Source organism: Gorilla gorilla, chromosome 14 (assembly GCF_029281585.2).
Source record: "Gorilla gorilla gorilla isolate KB3781 chromosome 14, NHGRI_mGorGor1-v2.1_pri, whole genome shotgun sequence".
Classification (NCBI taxonomy): Eukaryota; Metazoa; Chordata; class Mammalia; order Primates; family Hominidae; genus Gorilla; species Gorilla gorilla.
Genome location: NC_073238.2, coordinates 90,517,614 through 90,540,875, shown reverse-complemented (window position 1 = coordinate 90,540,875; position 23,262 = coordinate 90,517,614). Strand labels below are relative to the sequence as shown.

The window sequence follows — 23,262 nt, the reverse complement described above, 5'->3', positions numbered from 1 at the left end:
ACAAACAAATCAGGCAGTGTGTGAAATAAATCAAGAGTTTAGGGCTTTTTACCAACAGACCACCTTCCCAAAACACAAGGGTTAAATCATGTTAGTAATGAAAAAACTAGCAAATTTGCTGAATCTTTCCCATAAACCAGGATAGATATTTTATTTTGATATCATAAGTTGGTAGGTCTGCAGAGGCTTAATGCCCTTTCCCATCTAGCCTCTATAATTAAGAAACACATTAATGGAATGCACATTGAAAGTTCTTTGAGAATAAATAGAAATATGACCTACCAAGCTCTCTCTCTTATACCAATATGGTTATGATGCTGCAGATAAAGTTAAATCATAGCATAATTCTTAATACTCAATATTATTATAAATAACTCCTGGATGCAGATACATTTGTCTTCAGTTGGTATTTGCATTCAGTCAAACCAGTACATGAATCAGTCAATAAATAATGTAGAATTCAGTAAATTTGCTAGTGAAAAGTCCAGACAGAATATTCAAAGGGGTAGGGTTCAAGATTTGTCATGATGTAACTACAAAATACCTTTAATGCCAAAACATAAGTGAAAAAATAAAAAGTTATTGAAGCAAATTGTTAGAACCACTTGCCAACGGCCAGGTCCCAGTTTCAAATGCCAGACATGGCGGTAACACAAACTCACCAGCCTTTCCATAGCGCCTCACATCCATCACTAGGTGTCCAGTTTCTTGAGCCTTAGCCATGGCTTCCTCCCACTCTTTTGAATCGTTATATGAAAACTTGGTGTTGTTAATAGCAATAATTTCATCATCTACTTGTAGCTGAGAAAATTCTGCTGGGCTACCTAAAAATGCAAAATAAATTAACCAATTGGGGAAAAAAAATCCCACATGTTCTATTAGTTGCTGCTTTGAACTTAAGAAAAATGACTCTGAATTTCAATTAACCGTTTCTCTCTTTTTCAGGTGGAGGTCACTATTTTGAACTTAAGAAAAATGACTCTGAATTTCAATTAACCGTTTCTCTCTTTTTCAGGTGGAGGTCACTATTTTTTTAATACCAAATATCTGAGTACAACATACAAAGCATTAGAGGTGTTTTTTGAAGTTCTATAGAATGCATCTTCATTAAAGGAAAAATGATAAACTCATCTATTCAATAAGAGTTCTTTATTAACCTCCCAAGGACAAAAAAATTTAAGTTACTCTTAAATTTGAAATATGAAACATACTGCATTTTAATTGAGCTTCCAATTCAGATACATTCTGGAATGAAGCAGAAGAAAACACAGCTATTTAAAACTGCTTAAAATTACTCCATAACTAAAATACCATTATCTAATTAAGGCAATCTTAAGATGTAAAAGAACTAACTGGTGTTAACATGCAATTTTATATAGCTAAAATATGTAAAAAAACTAAAAAATAAAAGTAAAAATAAAGGAACTCCTGTTTTTAATTTTAGGCCTTGTAATGTTTTGCAAAGAGTTCCTGGGCTTGACATGGTATAGACCTGGACAGGGGAGGGGTAATCCTTTTGCAGAAGTCCTGAAGCACCCTGAAAACTTCATGGGCAATAGGTATATTAGAACACTCAAAAAAAAATCAACTTATTAAATAGCACATATATATCTACTACAAAGCATGGCTGATCATGGAAAGCTCTTTCTGAATCTTTACTTAAGTGCCGTTTGTTAGCATTTCCAAATATAAAGTCCAAAATGGATAAAATCTGTAAAATCACAAAATTAAGACTCTTCAAAACTAAAGGTAATTAGTCAAGGAGAATAAACAATATGGAATTTGTAACCCCAACTAATAATCTCAGGAAAGAGGATGTATTTTCTGGCCTTATGGTTGCATTTTTCACGTTTTCTCCTCCTATATCAAATACACTAACTTCTGTGGTCCCCAACCCCACAATGAAGGATGGAAAAGGAGAAGAAAATTCAGTAGAGCTAAACACATAATTTACCTGCTTCAACTGATGCTATGAAGATCCCAGGAATATCCCATTTTATTGTAAACCCAAAGTCAAGACTCTTCCCAGGCGTCTGGTTTATGCTGATTCTCATATCACTGAACTGATCCTGAAAACAAAACATGAAACGCTGGTATCCGGTGTCCCTGGCACCCACATGGAGGAAAGTCTATCCATGAAAGGAGGGAGACTGCACGCTAGGTAGACTTGAATCATTTCATGATAAACTAGAAGCTTCGTTCTTTCTTCCTTGGGTTGGTAAAACTTTCGTTTATATAAATAGCACCAAGTTTATTATTTTTCTGCTAAACTAAGGGAAATCTTATTGTCATTACATGTTTTTCTTCATATTAATACTTTAAATCAGTTGGCCGTGGATAAGCTTAGGTTTCTGCCCACTGTACAATTGGGTCTAACTTATAGGCCAGGCCATTTATTCACTGCCCAGGAATAAAGTACAGGGATTTAAATCATTTATTTAAAAAGGACCACCATACTTTTAAACACCTACTCCCAATACTTGGCATATTTATCTGAATAAATTCAAGTGGTTCACAGACACATAATTTAGCCTCCAGTGGCATCCATCTAGGACTGGTACCACTCCCTAGTGGGCATGTGAAGTTTGGCAAGGCATTTTTGCTTGCCCAAATGCCACATGAAGATTTAGTGTTAAAGGCATAGCTGCTATACATGCTGCAAAATGCAGAACTATGTCACCTGTAAGGAATTACTCCCTAAGATACCAAGAGGGTCCCTATTGACACATCCTGAGCTACAGTCCGTGACTTCTTCAAAATAATATCAGCTCATAAGCCCCAAAACAATAGCCTCTTGGACAAAAGGTACAATTATTCCCATTGCTATCACTGTACTACACAACAAATTCTAAATTCCATGGAACTTAAATTATTTTCTAAACCAAATGTTTCGAGTTTTACAGTATACTACGTCTGTGCAAACCTTAATTTCTTTTGTAATTTACATATTTTGTTTTGAGTAAGCAACGGATAGATTTTAATATGAATTGATGAGACCAGTGTTTCAGCTCTGTTTCCTAATCACAAAAAACTTAGACTTACCTGTTAAAATTCTTCCTAAACCTGTTTTACTTTCCAGAAAAAGACCTACCAAATCTCCATTTTAACTTGGCAGTTAAACCTAACCCAGGAACTAATTGGGCAATTCATAAAGCTTTCTGCCTAAGTTTTTCTACCCATAAAACAGGTTTAAAACAAGTAACAATATTCTGAGAAAAATTAGGATAGTACTTGCTATGGTGTGGATGTGATTTGTCGCCACCAAAACTCATGTTAAAATTTAATTGCCAATGTGGTAGTGCTGGAAAGTGTTACCTTTAACAGGTGTTTGGGTCATGAAGGATCTGCCCTCATGAAGGGATTAATGCAGTCTCATGGGAGTAAGTTCTCACTCTAGCAGGACTGAATTAGTTACCACAAGAGCAGGTTGTTATAAAGTGAGGTTGCCTTGTTTTGGGTCTCTGCACACACCATTTGCCTATCTGCTTTTCCACCATGTTGTGACACAGCACATGGTGCTCACCTGAAGCCAAGCAGATGTTGGTGCCATGCTCTTGGACTTCCCAGCCACCAGAACCAAGAGCCAAATAAACCTCCTCTTTTCTTTATAAATTACTCAGTCTCAGGTATTCTGTTATAGCAACATTAAATGGACTGAGTACACAAGAATTTGAAGGAAGGCACTAAACAAAGGATCAAGAATTTACTACTCTATATGGACGTGCAGAAGTATTATGACATTTCACTCATTCAATTGTTTGACATACATTTATTGTTTACTCTGTATAAAATAACACAATACTTAGCACTTTGGGAAACAAAGGTAAATTACGGATGATTCTTGCTCTCAAAAAATACTTGTTGATTTCTCAGTGTGTATGGGATTTTTAGCTTTCAGCAGAAAGCCCTTTGTAAAGCAGTTTAAATGTGGAAATGCAGATGTAGTCATAACACTCATTAATAATCACCTGATGAATGCCAATCTGAAGAATATAATAAAACTCTGCTAAGAATAGCAAAAACTACTGGTTGGTTCTACTCCTTAGCCAAAACCACCATACACTTAAGTTAGAGATGACTCAGTGAAAACAAGTGGTCATCTTCACCACCCTTACAAAAAAAAATCTGACTTAGAGCCAATTAAAGTGCAGAATCTATTTGCTATATAAGAGAGACAAACAGACAAATCATGGGTTACATATTCAAAACATTGATGTTTTATAGCTTGAAGAATAAAAGACAGGATGGAGTCTTAATAAATACTCTCAAACTACATAAAGCATATTTTGTGGGAGATGGCAAGTGAACATTATCCTTTTCTACCAAATATAGGATCAAAGAGAACGAGCTTAAGCCCTAGAGGGAAATGTCTCACTGTTCTATTAGATTGGACATACTATCTCATGAAGGACTGTACTTACCTCAGAAATAAAGAAATCACTATTTAAACATCTTAAATATTAATAAAAGGGCAGATAACCTCCTCCTCTTTGAAAGAGTTAACAGAAGGACAGTGTCCCTGTGGCTACAACCAGGCAGAGTGTTGTGTTAGTCCTTGGGACAGAACACAGGCAAAGAGGAGAGGACCACATGGGCAATTACAGGTGCATATCTGTCATTAACCAGGTGACCACAGGCATGTCACTGGGCCTGGTAAAGCCTTCTCTTTCATAAAAATACTGATTTTTAATTTTGGTTTTAAGTAGCCTAGTTTCAAATCAAAGTCTTATGCAGACCACCTCTTTCCAAACCACTACACAGAAGGATTAAAGTGGGTGGTTGTGGTTTCCAAGTAAGAGTTCCAGAGCCCCACTTGTGGGGCCTTCCCCTTATGGCAGTCTTGAGGCATCTCTGTCCAATCCCAGGTTCTTACAGTAAATTATTCCTGAAACTTCTTGCAAGTGAACATATTTATAATTACATTCAAGTATAAATTGTTCAACAATGATTTCAGGAAGGATTTCAACTTCCTTATTTTTCTCTGCAAGACATATGCCAAGTGAGTATCCTACAAAGAATCCAAGCTTCAGAAGATAATAATGACAGAATCATCTTTGAACTGGATGGAACAGGAATATAAATTATTGGGGGAAACCTAGATTCTTGAAGACTGATAATGAACTATCCAAGTGGTTTCAGTTGTTCATGCCAGAAAAAGACAAGGCAGTTGTCTATCATCATCTCAGCGTATAAGATAAAAAATTTCCCTCAAATTAGGTATAACTTGAGCAGACACATCCACTGAAAGTTCAGATTGCCCCAACAACTGTCAGACTGATGAAACAGAAGTACAAGACTCTACATTTTTAAACAAAAACATGAGGAGGTTTGGAGTCCCAACAGTAACACTTATTTCTGCTAAATCTGTTGAATTAAGATTTTCATGTCAACATAGATAGAATTTAAAAAAAAAAAAACAGGGCCCATATTAAACACCAAATCGAAAAGCTACACTCCTCGAGTTTTTTCTATTAGACAAATGTGTTAAGGAAAGACTACTTAGTTGTTAAAGTTAACCCTAGAAGTAAATCTAGACTGTAAAATCAGGAATATCAGAGGAAATCTATAATCTTTGAATTTGTGTACATATAGTTCTTTAGTGTCTTTCTTTCTGGGTCTTACTGGAATGAGAAAATGAAGTGAGTAGCCCTCAAATCTTGGTCTTTCTCTCTAAATCCTTCTCCATCTCTCCTTCCTTCATCCCACTGTGGCAGGTAGTGTTTCTATAATACACCCACCGCTGTCCTCATCCCATTCCAAGATCATCTTCTACCTACCAAATACATCTTGAGTCTTCATCACTCCAGGCACTGCCCACTATTCTTGCTTTCTGGGAAACAATCTTCTAAAGTTACCTATTATCTCGCTTTCTCCAGCCTTTTTTCCCATGTCTCTTGCCACTTCTCAGTTTCATTAGCATGTTCCTCTTTTTTCTCTTCTCTTTTGTGTTGTTTGTTCCTTAGTCTCCAGCCTCTCTGACTACATGCTTTTGTGAGCAGCCTCATTCATTGCCATGTCTCCGATGCCTAAGTCCAACAATTAGAAAACTGAATTCATTATCTTCCACCCAAACCTGTTCTTCCACCTCTTGTTTTTCACATTTTGGTTAATTGCATCAATAGTTCATCAGGTGCCCACGTTAGAAACACTGGATTCCTTCGGGGCCTCTTTCTCCTTCTTTCCCCTAACTGTTCCCCACTCGAATGCCACACAACAATCCCTGTACCCCTGGTCTCCACCCTACACACTTGCATTTTACAAAGTTCTATCAAGTCCATAATCCATCTTGAATCACCCCATCTTTGCCACCCTCCCTTGGGTTATCATCTTGGTTCAGGCCATGATCTCCCCTAAACTCCTGTGGTTACCCCTCCTAAGTTACTCTCTTGCCTCCAGCTCTTATTTTGTTCATTGTCCACACAGTTGCCAGAACTTTAGTTATAGAACATGCTATTATATCACACTCCATTTTAAAATTGCTGGTAGCTCCTTACTGCCCTACTTGGAAGATTTCAAACTCTACATTTCAGTTCTGGTAAGTTTCAATAAACATATAATACCACCTTTCCTCAAAATGGTTTCAAGGATGATTTTATCTTTATGGACCAAAAGACATTTCTGTCCCCAGTGGCTCTAAAATTCTAAAGACACAGCAAAGTCCAAATAAGTCAACATGTGGTCTCTTAACTATACATAAGGCAGTCCTCAAACGTGAGCGTGTCATATTTCAAAAAACTTTAACATCAGATAAATTGCAGTTGTGGTGCAGGCATTTCACCAGCCTGGGGCAAGTTACATAACTTTCAAATCTCAAGTACTCCATTGGTAAAAACGGGGATAATACACCTACTTTGCAGGGTTATTGAGATAATTAAATGAAACATTTAAAAGGTGTCAAGGCACACATGACTGATGCCCAGTAATTGCCTTCTTTTTCCAATGGAAGCAAATGTTAAACATAATACAAGTGCCGGCTAAGCAGTTTCTGGATCAATTAAAGAAAATCCCATTTAATTCTCACATACTTAGCTCTAAAGCCAAGAAAATTCGGTCAGCATTCAGTGAACATGTACAGATGCAGACACTGCGCTGACAGTGAGAAATGAAGGATTGTGTTCCACCCTTATAGAGAGCAGGTCCTAGTGAAGGTGAGAAGCAAGCAAAATGCACGGTATGAAGCTATGATAAGGGAAGCTCTGACTACTATATCCAAAGGGGCAGTAATCATGGGGATGAGATCAGGAAATGGACATGCAGAAAGCTTCCTTCCTTCCTTCCATACGTGTCATCCCATTTGGGGGTTACCGCTTTAAAAAATCTGGAGCAGAGGTTCTGGAAAGTGGATTTGTAGAGGGTTTAAAAACATAGAGCTCTGAAAGGACAGAAAAAACAGAAACCTGTAGGCAAGACCAATTTTGGGGAAAATCATGAAAACCACATCTGCATGGCAGATGGAGGGGGATGAAGGACTCCAGGAGTCACACTCCCTCTTCCTTGCCTTGGGTCACATCTAGAATGAGCTTGGCAGCCTAGATGGGCAAGAAAGGTAGAGAAAAAAGCAAAACCACAAAAGAAAGGGTGCAAAAAGAACAGCGAGGGACAAAACCCCCAGCTCAGCTATGAGGATGAAAAGGAAATTCCTATCAGCAGATTTTAAATAAGACCATATTAAGTTCTTCCCTTCATTATGATTGTTCTACTTTATGGCACACGCCACCTTATTAGTGCAATGCTGTGATAGGCTCCTAACCAGTCTCTGCTTCCAGACTTAGCCTTCGTAAAATAACTCTAGGGAACACCATAGTGCTTACATTCCTAAAACAGCCCTTAATCTTAAAATTCCCACACACTAAAGAACCAATAAGGACTTTAAATTACCTGACAGATGAAGTTCATACTTCAGCCTAGTAATTAAGGCCTTGAACGCAGTTCAAGTCCCTAAAACTTAAGTGTCAATTATGTGTAAGAATGTACAAAGAATATCAGTGAAAGAGGAACACGTAACACTATGGGACAAGGAAGAATTCAGTGAGTGAAACTTTTCAAGGGTAAGAAGTTTGATTCCAATGGGGGAGGGGTGATATCATGATTCATGAACGAAGTGGTCCTCCTGGGCTTTTGAGAAATAATTGGACCTCAAAAGGCAGAGATGTGGGAAATAAGCATCTTCAAATAGGGGAGCAGTGATGTGCTCCAAAAAGTACGTGATGTGTCCAAGAAAAAGCAAGCAGTGGTATGCAGGTGAATCATGTCTCTTTCCCAGGACACAGCATGATAGCATAACATGATACTAAATCTTGAGTCAGACTGCCTGGGTTCAAATCCTGACTCCACTTGGTACCCTGCACGGCCTTGGACAAGTAACATGCCCATGCCATGCCTCAATTTTTATGTTTCTAAAATAGGGATAATCATGATAGTCCACATTCGGATTGTTGATTACCTCACAGGGCTGCTGTGAGGATTAACTAAGATACTGCCCTGAGAAGCCTGGTTGGCACATAGTAAGCACACTAACTTCAGCTGTGACTGCATTACAAAGGGTTGGCACACAGTCAGCATGCTAACATCAGCTGTGACTGTGCTACAAAGGGAGTGAGAGATATCACTGCTTCCCTGAGCGCCATGAACTCCATTCAGCAAACCACACAGTGCCAATAGAGGCTTTAGAGCAGAGAAATTATTGAGTCCAACCTGGCATCAGGCAAGTTAATCTGATGCCAGTCTTGTGTAGCATGCACTAACACCTGTGACTATTTGCACTGACAGGAAAAGGGCCTGAATTAGCATAGTGGAAGCCAGGATAGAAAAGAGTAACATCAGCTGGGTGTGGTGGCTCACACCTGTAATCCCAGCACTTTTGGAGGCCAAGATGGATGGATCGTTTGAGCCCAGGAGTTTGAGAGCAGTATGGGTAATGTGGCAAAAGCCCGTCTCTACAAAAAAAATACGAAGATTAGCCAGGCGTGGTGGCATGTGCCTGCAGTCTCAGCTACTCAAGAGGCTAAGGTGGGAGGATTGCTTCAGTCCAGGAGGTTGAGGCTGCAATGAGCCATGATCATGCCACTGCACTACAGCCTGGGCAACAGAGCAAGACACTATCTAAAAAAATCAATTAATTAATTAATTTTTAAAAAAAGAAAGAAAAAGAAGAGAGTAACATCAAGGGGGAGTCTGGAGGAAGAGATGAAAGGACAGTGCCAGCAAAAGTCCAAGGTATGAAAGAGAAAAATGACCTGAAGAACATTCTTTCACAAAGCTACCGAAACATTTAGATGATCAGCCACATGCTACTCTTGATTTTGCTGTCCTCTGAACACCTAGAGTTATAATATCTGAATAGAGTTTGGGGGAGTGTTGCACAGGCCCTTTACATATTGCTCAGCAGCTGTCGCACACATTCACATCCTTCTCTCAAGTCAGTAATCTCCTTCTGAGACAAAGGCAAGGGGATGCTATAGAAGCTACTGCCCTAGTGGCACAGAAAAGGACACACCAAGCATCAGAGATACGTAAGTCACCACATGAATTATATCCACATTAAAGAATTCCAATGGCTTCACTTGTCAAATCAAGCCTAATTTTTCTTGGTGGAATACCCTCTCAAGTTTGGGAACAAAGAAGTATAAATCCATTAATGAGGAAATCTGAAACAGTGCCACATTAATTGAAGCTCCTCTGAGTTGCAATAACCTGATACACAACCACGCACCACATTTAGCCTCTTTTCCTTAATCCACAGTTGCAGTTAGTCAGCTGCCACCCTGAGGGAGGTACCAACACCCAGCGTGCAGCACATGATTCAGGCTGCTTTGTTGAATTTGCTATTTGAAAAAGGTAAAGGCAAACATACAAATCTGTGAAACAAAAGGCACTTCACTTCTGCTTTTATTATTCATCTACTGGTACCTTATGTTGCCCAAGTATAACACAGGCTATTGTTCTTCCCCACTGAGACTTAGCATGTTAATTATATATTTCCAATTCCTTAAAAATGTAATGATAATTTACAACTAATTATTTCAGCAAGCTGAAGAAACTGTTTTTAGATATATGTAAATATGCATGGGAAAAAAAACAAAAGAAATATACCTAGATGTTAACAGTGATTATCTCTAAATGATGGAATTATCAGCAATTTAAATTATTTATACATTCCTGCATTTCCAAATTTTCTCAAGCACATAGTACCTTACAACCAGAAAAGAAAGTTTAAATTTTTTAAGTTTTCCCATACAAATAAAAACTCAATAATAATAAATATGCAATGCCAAATTATTTCACATTAAGTTATTTTATTAATATAACTTAGGACAAGTCATCTATATAAATATATATATACACACACACACACACACACTCTAATACTAATATAACTTAGGACAAGTCATATATATACACCTACTTAATGTATATAATACACACTTAATGTTTTGCAGGGCAACAGGGAATACTAAACCAAGCCAAAGGACCACAAAAGCTCTTCCATGCTAAGGGGTTCATACAACTATCAAAATGCTTAGAAAGAATTTTTCTAAGAGAGAGACACTTTCTGTTCCCCAAATACTTTTAGTATGTTTTACAGGTAGGCTACAAAAAACATTTATTACCTAATCATTCTCTTAGAAGTCATCTATTAGAAATTTAAGTAGGAAAAACTACACATGCCCCCAGTCATTCTTCATCTGATGATATATTTTGTTTGGACTCCAAATGTTGTGGAATACAATTGTCATATTATAACCAAGCCTCAATAGTCCCATTTAGAGACAAGAGACCATCGAAAATTATAGACATTCTAAAGTACAAAATAGTATTAAAAGTCACTAGAAGGTTAAAATTATCGAAAAAGAAATGCCATGTCCGTAGACTCCAGCACCTATCATGTTTTTCCTTGCGGCCAGTTGAGTTCTCTGGGAAAGGGCTTCTGTCACCCAAATATACACTAGATCTGCATGTAAAACCTTTAAAGTGACTGCTGTACCTGAAACCTGGGACTATAGCACTAGCAGTATAAGGCAACCACTATTGAAACATGGAATATAGAGAAAACACCAGCCAAATCCCAAGGAGACTGGTGCACAAAGTCTCCATACACTCATATCACAAGTGTTATCTGGATCTATGCACTCAGAGTGGAAAGAGACCTACTTCCTCCAAGATCTGTTCAAAGTAAACCAGAATATCATTTTGCACATTTTCAGCCCAGATTAACACCTAGAGGTTTGACATTTGAGACATGGTTTCCAGATTTAAATGTATAAGTGTCTGAGCCACAGATGATAAAGAACTTTTCCAAACTCACCTGGGATCTTGAGACTTCTCTTTGTGGGGAGATTTCCCCTTCTCCAGATTCAGACATTAAATCAAGACCAGATGTGGAAGACAATGTGGCTTTAGAAGTGGCAGCCTGGTCTTGGGAAAGAGATGAGAAGGGGGATGTAGGAGAGGGCAGCCTTGTCACATCTTCTTCTGTTGCTGCTACCTCTTTCTGGCTAGATAAGCTTGAAGCTAGTTGGCTTGCGTCCGGGCTTGGTGCAGGGGTGCTGACCACATTGTTTGGAGTTCTCTTAACGTCTTCAACATCTCCATTATACTTCCAAGCATCATCCATCTAAATAAGAAAACATCATTTTTAACTTGATATTCTGTTACCTTTATTTCTGTTTTTAAAAGTTTATTAAATTAATATTTTAAAACTAAAATAACATACCTCCCACAGTAACATAACTATTGCTAAAAGCTTGGGCTGAGTTCTTTCACACCAATAGATAAACATGTAGTGAGGGAAAATTGTTTTAGCAAAAGCATTCATATCACATACAAACTTCTGAAATTTGCTTTGCTTGTTTACTCCAAGCAAACATCTTAAGCATTAAATTTCCACTGAATCTAAACTGGCGTAAAATAAAATTGCCATATATACATGTGTTATGTACAGTTTACACATCAAGATGGTGTAACTCTAACCTCTAAACAAGTTCACCAACATTTTGCTTTTCAGAACAGACTAAATGAACTGAGAACACGTTTTACCATGTAAGATCTGGGAAGTGATGAGATTCCCCTTAACTGAGAGCCGAAAGGTCTTGGTGTTCTATCTATTGATCACTCCAGGTCAACGGATAGAACTCTAAACCAGTCCCTTTACTTGCTGAATGTTCCATAGTATGGACATCAACAATTTATTCATTTGATGTGCATTTAAAGTTGTTTGAAATGTTCTGTCACTTCCAAAACTACTGCAACAAATATCCATAACTCTTTATAATTGGAACTTTTATTTTTATAGCACAGATTTCCAAAAGTAGGCTTGCTGGAGCAAAAGTTTTATATATATATATATGTATATATAGTTTCTAAAAATAATTGTAGCAACACACTCCCTAAGTAATGTATGAGGAACATCTGTTTCTCAGCATCCTTGCCAACACTAGACATTTTCGATGTTTTTAAGTCTATTTCACTCTGATGGGTAAAAAGTTATATGCCTCATTCTTGCTCCAGGGAAGCTGAACATACTTCTTTGTGCTTTGTTACCAGACATTTGAATCCCCTCTCCCTTGAATTGGCCACTACTTTTCTATATTCATTTTGCTAGTGTATTTGCGTACCAATTTGTAGAAACATTTTCTGTCTTAGAGATATTAACCCTATAATGCATTTTGATAATATTTTTCTGAGTCTATATATTGTCTTTTGACTACATTAAGGGGGTCTGCCATGAAATTCTTATAATGTCAAATGTCTACATTTTCCTTTATATAATGGTCAGGAGTTTCCCAATTAGCTTAGGTAAGCTTCTCTCACCCCAAATATCCAATTTTTTATACCCTTTTAGAGTTTAGGATTGTACATTAGCAGAGCTAAAAAGAATCTGAACATTAATCTTAGGACTGTGTTGCTTCCTTTCACATAATTCAGATTAACAAACTCATTGTCGGATATGGTACCACTTCATTCTCAGAAAAAATGCTGCAATATTCTAACCCCTTCAAAATCCTGACACTAGTAGAAACACATATATATAAACGTAAGATATATTCTAATAATTATATTCAAACTGATAAAGTGAGAAATCTGAAAAAAGCAGAAATGTGTACATAAGCACCTGAAAATCTCTAGGCTAAACCATATGAATTGCTGTTTTGTAGGTCAAGAAGAACAATCATACTGACAACTTCATATTTTTCAACCTAAAACTTTACAAAAGGTACATCTAAAAAAAAGACATTATAAAATAATACTCTGCCTTAGAATATATCTTATTCATTCTTTAAAATGTATCAGCCCTACTTTCACAGAATTTAAAGTTTAATAAATTCTGTATCATTGATATATCTTAAGCATTAAGTTTCCATTGCATCTAAACTGGCATAAAATAAAATGTCCTTATATATGTTATGTACAGTTTACACATCAAGTTGATGTAACCCCAACCTCTGCACAAGTTCACCAACATTTTGCTCTTCAGAACAGACTAAATGAACCGAGAACATTTTTTACCGTGTAAGATCTGGGGAGTGATGAGATTCCCCTTGTCTGAGAGCCAAAAGGTCTTGGTGTGACCACAGATGTTAACCTGACTGTATCAGTTTTCTGGTAACTTCTGGGGAGAGAAGCTGAAACACGAGTTGACTCCATTTGTGTGCTCCGTGAACGCAGAGAAGACAAAGAGGCTGGGCTTTGTTCTTCCACAGGACTTTGAGAAGGAAGCTGAATTTCAGTTGTTACACGGTCCTCTCTTTTTGCAAAAGTGGTAGAATCTTCTTTGGGAATTTCTGAAGGATAAGTTGCTCCCTTCTCCTCTACTCTCTCACTCTGGTAACTTGCTTCTGACACAGTCATTGTAGGGGGTCGCTTTCCTTCCTCCAGCACATCATCAAAAGAATACATTCTCCTTCTCGACGGAACTGTAGACTTTTGATTTTGGGATTCCCTTAGCAGAGAGAAATGCACCATCACCACAAAGATACGCATTTGACACACAGAGGTGGTGAGAGAGTAATCAACGCACGAAACGGACTGGGAATAAAATGATGCTAACTTCACACAAGAATCAATACAACACTTACAGAGCATAAAGATGTATACAATTATCTTTTTTTTTTTTTTTGAGACCGAGTCTTGCTCTGTCGCCCAGGCTGGAGTGCAGTGGCACGATCTCAGCTCACCTGCAACCTCCGCCTCCCGCATTCAAGCAATTCTCCTGACTCAGCCTCCCAAGTAGCTGGGATTACAGGCATGAGCCACCATGCCCAGCTAATTTTTCTTTTAATTTTTAGTAGAGATGAGGTTTCAACATATTGGCCAAGCTGATCTCGAACTCCTGACCTTGTGATCCGCCCACCTTGGCCTCCCAAAGTGCTGGGATTACAGGCATGAGCCACCATGCCCAGCAAGATGTATAAAATTATCTTTAATGTCCCAACTAAGAAAGAATAATAACTTGACTTCTTTAATTAAAATGGTTCTCAAATTCTTCACTGGGATATTATTAATTGTAAAGAGATTTTAATGAAACAAGGAAATTTTAATAAAGGATTATTCACAAAATTTTATCCACAAGCTTATAACTTTTAAAATTAAAACACTATAAATATCATGATTGACAACCAATTTGAACCTTCCAAAGTCGTGGATTAATTGACAGCCTTGTGAGGATTTTCTTCCTGCGAAAATTTACAGTAATTTAGTAAAAATAAAAGATTACAAAAGACTCAGGCTTTTGTGGAGATCAAACTGGTGTATGATTTCATATAGCTTGACAGAACTTGCATGAACAATTATTAGGGATTAAAAGTCACCATTCATATTTATAGAAAGATTCATAAAACACCCTCATCTCTCACATTTAGAAAGGAATACCTACCTCCCAAGCTAACTGAATTGCATTTAAGTGAATGAAACTGCTTATCTTTGGCTTTCAGGGCAGAAAGTGGCTTTGTTTCATTTCACCTGACAGCATATTTCCTTTTGGACATTATTCTAAAAGCGTATTTTCCTTCTCCTTGATCTGTAAATATCCTAATGTTTCACACAGTAATGAATGCTTTACATTAAAGTTTAAATTTGACCTTTATACTGTTAAGATGCAATGCAAAGTGTAAGTAAAACACACACATTTATGTTCATAAAAACTTTCTTTAAAATATAATGAATTGCACCATTAAACATGAAAAAGAACTTTGTTATATTTTACACAATTTAGTTAAAAGAGTGAGCTGATTTTATTGGACCACCTCATTCCTTAATTCACTGAAGAGTAAAAAGCAGTGTATTTCCTGCACCAAACACAGCCAACACCATCCAATTCTGCATGTGAATGCACAATGTAAGAAGAAATAATGAACACCTATTTTAAGTCCTCATTTATTTTGTTACTATTACTCTAAGTCACTATTTCAACAATGCTTTGTTTTTTCACTGCAGACCAAAATCTTAAACGTTTCTTTGCATATTTGACTAAAGTTGAATATTGGTGGACACCTATGTCACACTACACTTACATAAAATATCTATTTATAACACTGGCATCTCCAACCCTGTTACAACCGAGGTGCATTCAGCATTATTACCTGTCCTGCAGCATTTCCTTAAACGTCTTAGAGCTTCTCTCAGACTTCTCATGTGCCTGCTTTTCAATTTCTTCTCTCTCTTCTTTTTTCTTCTGCAGATCTGAAGTGTAACTTTTTCGACGATCTTTCCATTTTGCAAGGTCCTGACAGAAAAATCACATCAGCAGGGGCACACCTGAATTTCTATACACCCTTTCTAGCAGACAGAATGTGCCAGAGTATCTTATTACATCACTGAAACTATTCACTCCAACTGGATGCCAAGGTGCCCTAATTTTGCTTTTTATAGCCAGCGTTTCTGTACCAAGCCTTTATCTCATGTGTCTGTCTGAAAAACCTGACCTAATAAGATAGACCCCATTTTTGTTTTCCCAGAAAGTATCTGCCTCGTTGCACACTTCATAAAGAATGCTAAATGCTTGTAATTAGGTGACAGTTAGATAGATCAGGAACTGTTTCCAGTTTGTTTTCATCTCACTCCAAAAACCTGGCTGTTCTGCGAAACATGTTTCACTGGTAAGGCCAAAACAGAAACGCGATTGTGATGGTTAAGCGCAGATGCATAGTCTCTTTCATTTCACAAACAGAGTTCAGTCCCTACTTTGAGGCAGGCCCAAGTGTAGGAACTATTAATACATACATGCATAGGGCACTGTTCCCCTCAAGAAACTCTCAGTCTACAGGGGAGAGACAGACATATAAATAAAAGTTCAGTAACAAGTGTGACAGGATTGCATGAGACAGTGGGGTCCTAAGAAGACCATGGGTCCGGTTCCACCTACGGAAGGGGAGGCTTTGGAAAGGCTTTAACTGGGAAGGTGAGACCTGAGTATGCAATTTCAGAAGGGTTAAGTCCACCTAGGTCAGCGCAATAAGGAACACGTGGCAGGAACAAACCAACACCTGTCCCCCATATCCCCAGGAACGTTAAGCCTAACCTTGCTGGGTGACCCCAGGGACAATCAACCTAATTCAGCTTTTCAATTCCCTCCAGAAACCTAGGCTGGTTCTGACACCCAGGGGGTTAAGACATTTTACAAGGTATAAAGTTTTCCATGTCTCCAAAATAGAGAACTGCTAAGAACTGTTAGTGGCATTCCAGTCCAAACAGAAGCACATTTAAGGTCTCAGACAAAACCGAATTTCACCCCAGGGCATGCAAAGTACGTTTGATTTATACCCCTTGCACGCCCACAGAGCCACTCCTGCTTTAAAACAGCCTGAGACCAATATGAACTCCTTGCAGAAAGAACAAAAGCAATGCGCATTTAGTCCTATAGCATAACTGGCATGAATTTTTATCTGATTTAACCTAATAGATAAGCCCGTAATACTTACTTTCACACCAGAAAATTAACCATGTATTTTGGCAAAGTGATATTGAATTACTGTTTCTTGACAATGAAATTGAGTTCCCAATTAAAAGAGGCACTGGAATTTAGAAAGGTAGCCAGGGCAGGGGTTTCTTCATTTCAGAGACTATTAATTCCTTTGAAAATTAAGATTTACTCTGACTCCTTTGCTCATGCTTTTGCTCAACTCTTACCATAAAGTTGTCCTGAAATTCCTTTGGGTTTGCTCTGATAGTTTGTCTACTGTATTTCTTTGCATTTCTTCAGTTTATCACAATTACTCTATTAAAAAAAATGGTCAAGCTTTTTTCTTCAGGATCAAAACTAAAGAGTAAGTCTATATCTGTATAAACACCTGGATATATGTCAACTCTGCAAAAACATTTCATTTTGGTTCATATTATTGACTTCAGCCAAAATATTGCTCTGAGTTATATTACTTATTTCTCCCCAAATCTCCTTAATTAACTCTTAATTACTAACCCTTTTCATCTTTCCTTACTGATGCCAAGGTCTCTGCCAGAACCCTGTTCCTCTTCTCTCCCTAAATTTTGGCCAGGTCTTTCCCATCAGAGTATAGTTAATGTGCATATCCCAAATTCAACCACCAAAACAAGTAAGTTAGTTCACTATACTGCAAGGAAGCAACTCACATTTTTGAGAACTCAGAGAATGTTAGAAAATAAACATCCAGGTATATTTTTCACAATGGCCTTTAAAATATGCAATAATAATAGAAAAAAAGGTTTAAAAATCTTTGTAAAGAAAGTTGGTCACATTTTATACAGAACTGAATTCTGTAATAGCAAGGAAAATGGTCTTGAGTATATTGACTTTAAGAGAAGCAAAGAAAAGTTAGACAAATACACTCTCTCCCCTCCAATCCCCAAAATACTCACATCCTGCCATTTCTGATCTTGTTCTTTTAATTGTGATTTTATTTTCTGCATCTCCTCGTAACGCAGCTGACGCAAGTTTTGAACATCTTCTGCACTGACATCACTCATGGACTTACTCCTACAACAAAAAGACTCATTGTTACTATGGAAGTTCACGTGACCAGACTTAGGGGTTAAACTGAGGTTGGAGTTAAATTTGGAAATTCCACCTAAATTTCTACCTAGACGCTTCAGTGATAGTGTCACAGAAGTAGCACTACAGAGATAAATGGTGTTTTTCCAAAACTCAGAAACAAGAGCACTCGAGTGTGAATTTTTTCACCAGATGGCTAGATTAGCCCTATACAAGTCTCAAAAAAACAAACAAACAAAAAAAAAAACCCAAGGTTCATATTTAAAGAGGTCAATGCATGAAAGGATTACTTTAGAAAAAAATAGTCACTAGAATTCTCTCTCTTTATTTTCTATCTCCTTCAAAGATAACCTGTTGAGGTTTGGCTGCCTTTTCTGGGCACTGATTAATAATTTAATGTTTACCTGATATTTTTCTCAAGTTCAATACCATGAATAAATGTGCTGTTGATTCTAAAAGATCCTATAAGATCCGCCCTACCACTGCACTAGACTTGTTCTCAAAGCACCACAGGTAGTTGCTAATAGTCCTTTATACTACCTCTATAACCCTCTTCTTTTATTAGGGCAGCTTGCATGCATTCAACTTGTAACACAAGGATGGACTGAGGTTAAGCTTTGGAAGAGCTCAATCCACAACAGAAACCAATGAACAGAGTGGGGCGTTGGGCACAGGCGCATGTGTGCTCTCTACATGCACATAAAAGAGCTGGGTAAACTACACCAGAGGGGAAAGAGAGATTGAGTGTGGTCTCAAGGAAAGGGAGAGGTCAGATCTAAACACTGAGGAGAAGTAGGAATGAGAGAAAGAGCCTTTGAAGCTCTTTCCTACTGATCTTTTATACTGCACTCCTGACTTTAAGTAATTGTACACCTCCTGCCTGAGCATCTAAATTTTGCCTTCCAAGATGTTGCCATCATTATTTCTTTTAAAGCATGTTTGCTCTTAGCTAGTTCAGGCATTCCTAGCTTAGCTAGCTCATGGAATTATAATTTCTAAACTATTCCCAATGCCATAATTAAGGAACCAGTCCATCCTTTGACTCATTTCCACTTGCTTCTTGAATAAATCTTTCTGCATGGATATCCCCTAGGCACTTCAATTGCCAAAGGACTGATTAAAATAATATCTAGAAGGGATTTTGTAAACTGTAACTCACTAAATGCATGGTTATTGTTGATGTGACCAAACTCAATCTTGTCCCCAAACCTGCTTTTCCTCTTGTGGTTACTAATGTTGCTACCTGCCCTCCAATCATCCACATCTGAAACCTAACAACCACTTTTCACCTTTGTTTCTCCCTTCTCCCCACTTTCCATTAGTTATCAAGTCCTTCCATTCAGTGTCTCTTTCTTTCCATCTCTATTGCCAACACCCTAGATCAGAGTACAGTCAATCACCTAGACTTCCAAAATGGCTTCTTCAATTAATACCCAACCTCCAGTTTCAACAAACATCTTTCCTAAACTATTCCCTCTGATTCAAAAGCCCTTTACCAGTATACGTAACTTCTTAAATGCCATTCATACCTCAGGACCCCTGGACAGGTATTTCCAACTTCCTGTTCATTCTCCACTTGGAAGTCTAATAGACATCTCAAGTTTGTCACAGATAAAAAACTGATTGTCCTCTTCACAACCTGCTCAGCTCTCACTCTCCTTATATCAGTAAAGGTCACCTCTATCCTTCACAACATTGGGTCACCCATCTTGGAGTCATCCCAGATTCTTCTCTTTCTCTCACATAGCATAACTGGTCCCATCAGTAAATCCTGTCCCTCTGCCTTCTAAATATATCTAGAACACAACCACTTCTTACCACCTGCACCATTACACCCTGATCCAAGTGACTCCTACCTGGATGATTACAATTATCACAGTAATCACATCTGCTACCTGGATTATAACAATTATCACATCATCTCCTACCCAGATTATTACAATTATCATAATAATCACATCACATCACCCACCTAGATTACAACAGTCTCCCTGCTTCCATCCCTTCCTACCCAACAGCAGCCAGAGAGTTCCTTTCAGACTGCACTCAGATCATGGTATACCTCTACTCAGCACCCACTACTTTCTTCCCATTTCATTAGAGTTAAATTAAAGACAGGTTCTTCCAAAATCTAAGAGGTCCGCCATCCCTGGTTCCTACCTCCTTCTCTGTGCTCAACAGTACCATGCCCCCACTCCCTCTGCTCCAGCCAACTGGCTTCCCTGCCCTGCTCACACCTCCTGCTTTTCCCCCTACTCTTCAATCTGCCTGGAATGCTCTTCACCCAGATATCCACATAGCTTCTCTCTCACTTCCAGGCATCTGCTTAAATGTGCCCTCTGTGTTTCCTTCTCTGACCACCTTACCAGAAATAATAAATGCCCCTTTCCCCTGACCCACCCTAGTCCTTTCTCCTTCATAGCATTTCTCGCCATCATGTACATTTATTTACCTATCACTTGCCTTGCCCTGTAAGATTATAAAGCAGGAATTTTCTGATTTGTTTGCTGGTACATCACCTGTACCTGAAGGGGAGCCCAGCCTGCAGTAGGTGCCCGATAAATGTGTTAAATTAATGATCTAGATAATATTCAGCACTTTGATGAAGTCTTCCCAGCTTATCCATATCAAAGCTGCTCTGTCCCTCCTCTCAATCCCTCTACTGCTTCAGCTACACCTTTTTCATAGTACTGAACCCTCAGCCTTATGTCTGTTACAGTGCATGTGTGTCTGTGTGTGCATGTGCATGTTTGGATTCTCTTCCTCACAAGTCATGTGTTGCTTAGGAGGAAAACATATTAGCAGCACAAGGCAGGCAGGATATACTCATTCAATGTCTATGGTAAGAATGAGGTAGGTTTTCTCACATTTAACCAAGCAAAATTTGCTATACTTAAAATGTTTCTAATTCTTTTTGTAAGATTATTATGGCTATCCACAGTTCTATGAAGAAAGTTTTATAGGATTTATTAAGGACTATTAAGGAATAAATTATATTGAGAGAATATATGAGGACATATATGAATATAGATGGATCTATTAATGTAATATATCTAACTAGGTATGACTACTTATAAAGCTGATTTGTGTGAATTTGAGAATATAAATTCACGTAAGTCATACTATGAAGAATGAGGCTATTTGAACTAATACTATGACAGACTCACTAAGAAGAGGCAGGAAAAATTTTTCAAGAACCAGGTATGAGGGCTATCTAGACGCTCAACACATGAGATTACATAAACTCCAGAACAAAAACAAAAAAGGATGCTAATATTTTAATAATCTTTTGCTAGGAGGAAGGCTAGAAGGCCCAGCATCTCCCAGGGGTGCTCTCCTTTGGCCCTAATCCTCCTACACCATGCAATGCTAAGCTGTCTTCCCATGAAATGTGCTTCTCAAGGCAGAGGCTGCATCCTCCTCCTGGGTTCCCCCAACACGGAGCACAGCCTGGCACACAGGTGGTCCTTAATGTGAACAAAGTGAACCAAATACACTCTGGAGTAGACAAGTCCCTGTGTAAGGCAGGAACATGAGCACAGTTCACTCCCTAGGGTACAAAAAGTTACCCACATCAAGCCTGCACACATTGTACAGCAGCTGGAGCCAGGCACCGCAACAAGCCAGGAGGGGAGGGCTGCAGGCCCAGCCATGGTGCCAGTTTTCACCCCACCCTAACACACATCAGATCACTTCCGAGCCCCCATTTCTCACCTGCTAAGTGAGGAAGGGATTGTTATGAGAACTGGATTTGGCTGTGTGGGTTGCGTTTTTAAAACCATCTGGGCCATATACTAATTCTCATTAAAGCAAACACGATTGTTTGGGATCTCCCAAAAGCTAACTCTCCAAGCTGCTTCAAATCAGAGAGGTCACCCCGGACCACAGTGATAAAATCCAGAACTTTTGTAGTAGAGGAAGGAGTCTCTCAGCCAGATCACAAAGAATTCTTCCCTCCCTTATCAGCATTAATGGCATAATATTCAGCTTCTGAGTGCTTACTGTGTGCCAGCAACCTCGCCAAGCAGTCTACGTGAATTATCTCAGAGGCGAAGCCCTAGTCCGGTTCTACCACTCAAAAGCCACATGTCCTTGGGAAAGCTGCAATGTTTGTTTCTCTATCTCCACATCCCTATCTGTCGGCCTCACAGATTTGAGATAAGTACCAAAGATAGCATCAGGAAAATTGTTTGGGAAAACTATGGAGGATTGCACAGCTCTAGTATGTTGTGTTGAATGAAGGATGATTAGCTGGCAAATCACATCGTATGTCTCTTACAAGTCCTGCTTCATTTGTATTTCCTTATTTGGAAAGGCTCCAATTTAGAACTGCAACTGGATTTTTTCCAAAAAATACAGATCTAGCATCTTGCCTTTCTGTTGAATAGAATTTTTTTAAAATAGCACTTAGAAGGAAAAAGAGGAAGTTTAAGGAAGAAGATGTCAGTCATAAAACAAGGTTGCTAAAGTCTTACTCTCTTCTCCCACTATGCAGATTGCCTACTATGCTCCTGTCACTTTTTGGCTAGTTTTAAGGCATTTCCTTTTAGAACTCACTTTCAGGAACTTTATAGGTGACTATCTAAGGAGTAAGGATCGAAAAGGACCAGCATGTGGCAAATTTTCTCAAATATAAAATCATGGATAGCCTTATACGGCAAACAGAAATTCCATGATACTAGGGTTAAGGCTCCCCAACTTTTGGAGGGAGATAGGAACATACTGATTTATGTACCTCTAAGTATATTTCCATCAGGTACTATAGGAATTCTCTGAAGAGCAATCAATGCTAAAACTTGGGCAAGAGGCTTTGGAATTACCATACACTATAATAAAAAGGCAACGTGATGTAGATTTTTCATTTATAGATTTATAGTCTCAATGAGGGTTCCTCAGTAGCACCACTGCTGACATTTTGGGGCCAGAAAACTATTTGTTGTAGGGCACTCCTGTGTACTGTAGGACATTTAGCAGCATCTCTGGCTATGAAGGCACTAGTTGCCAGTAGCGCACACACCCCCACCCACCCAATGAGACAATAAAAAAAATGCCTCCAGACATTGCCAAATGTCTCCTGGGGGTGGAGGGAAATCCCTAGAAATAACCGAAATTGGCTTTTTTTTCCCTTTCTTTTTTGCTGTCATAAGCCTTTATAATTCTACAGAATCTTTTGGCCAAACCCATAAGTGAAATGTGGGTGACTTAATTGTCTTTTATTACAACTTCATGTGAAATCAGTGTTCATTTCCTATTAATACTGGCAACAGATTCAAGAGCTTAATCACATACAAGATTATTTC

General features: G+C 38.3%; 1 protein-coding gene across 50 annotated transcripts in view; it reads right to left on the bottom strand.

Annotated features, from left to right (window-relative positions):
• The window catches only part of LMO7 (LIM domain 7), a 222,114-nt gene that overhangs the window by 23,668 nt on the left and 175,184 nt on the right, over positions 1-23,262 (bottom strand). For all 50 annotated transcript variants that reach the window (XM_063697422.1, XM_063697426.1, XM_063697424.1 and 47 more), the window contains 6 exons: positions 17,830-17,947; positions 15,579-15,721; positions 13,507-13,939; positions 11,306-11,614; positions 1,955-2,069; positions 663-824 (listed from right to left, as the gene is read on the bottom strand). In XM_063697422.1, the coding sequence (XP_063553492.1) occupies positions 663-824; positions 1,955-2,069; positions 11,306-11,614; positions 13,507-13,939; positions 15,579-15,721; positions 17,830-17,947 (1,280 nt within the window). The remainder of the gene's footprint in view (positions 1-662; positions 825-1,954; positions 2,070-11,305; positions 11,615-13,506; positions 13,940-15,578; positions 15,722-17,829; positions 17,948-23,262) is intronic.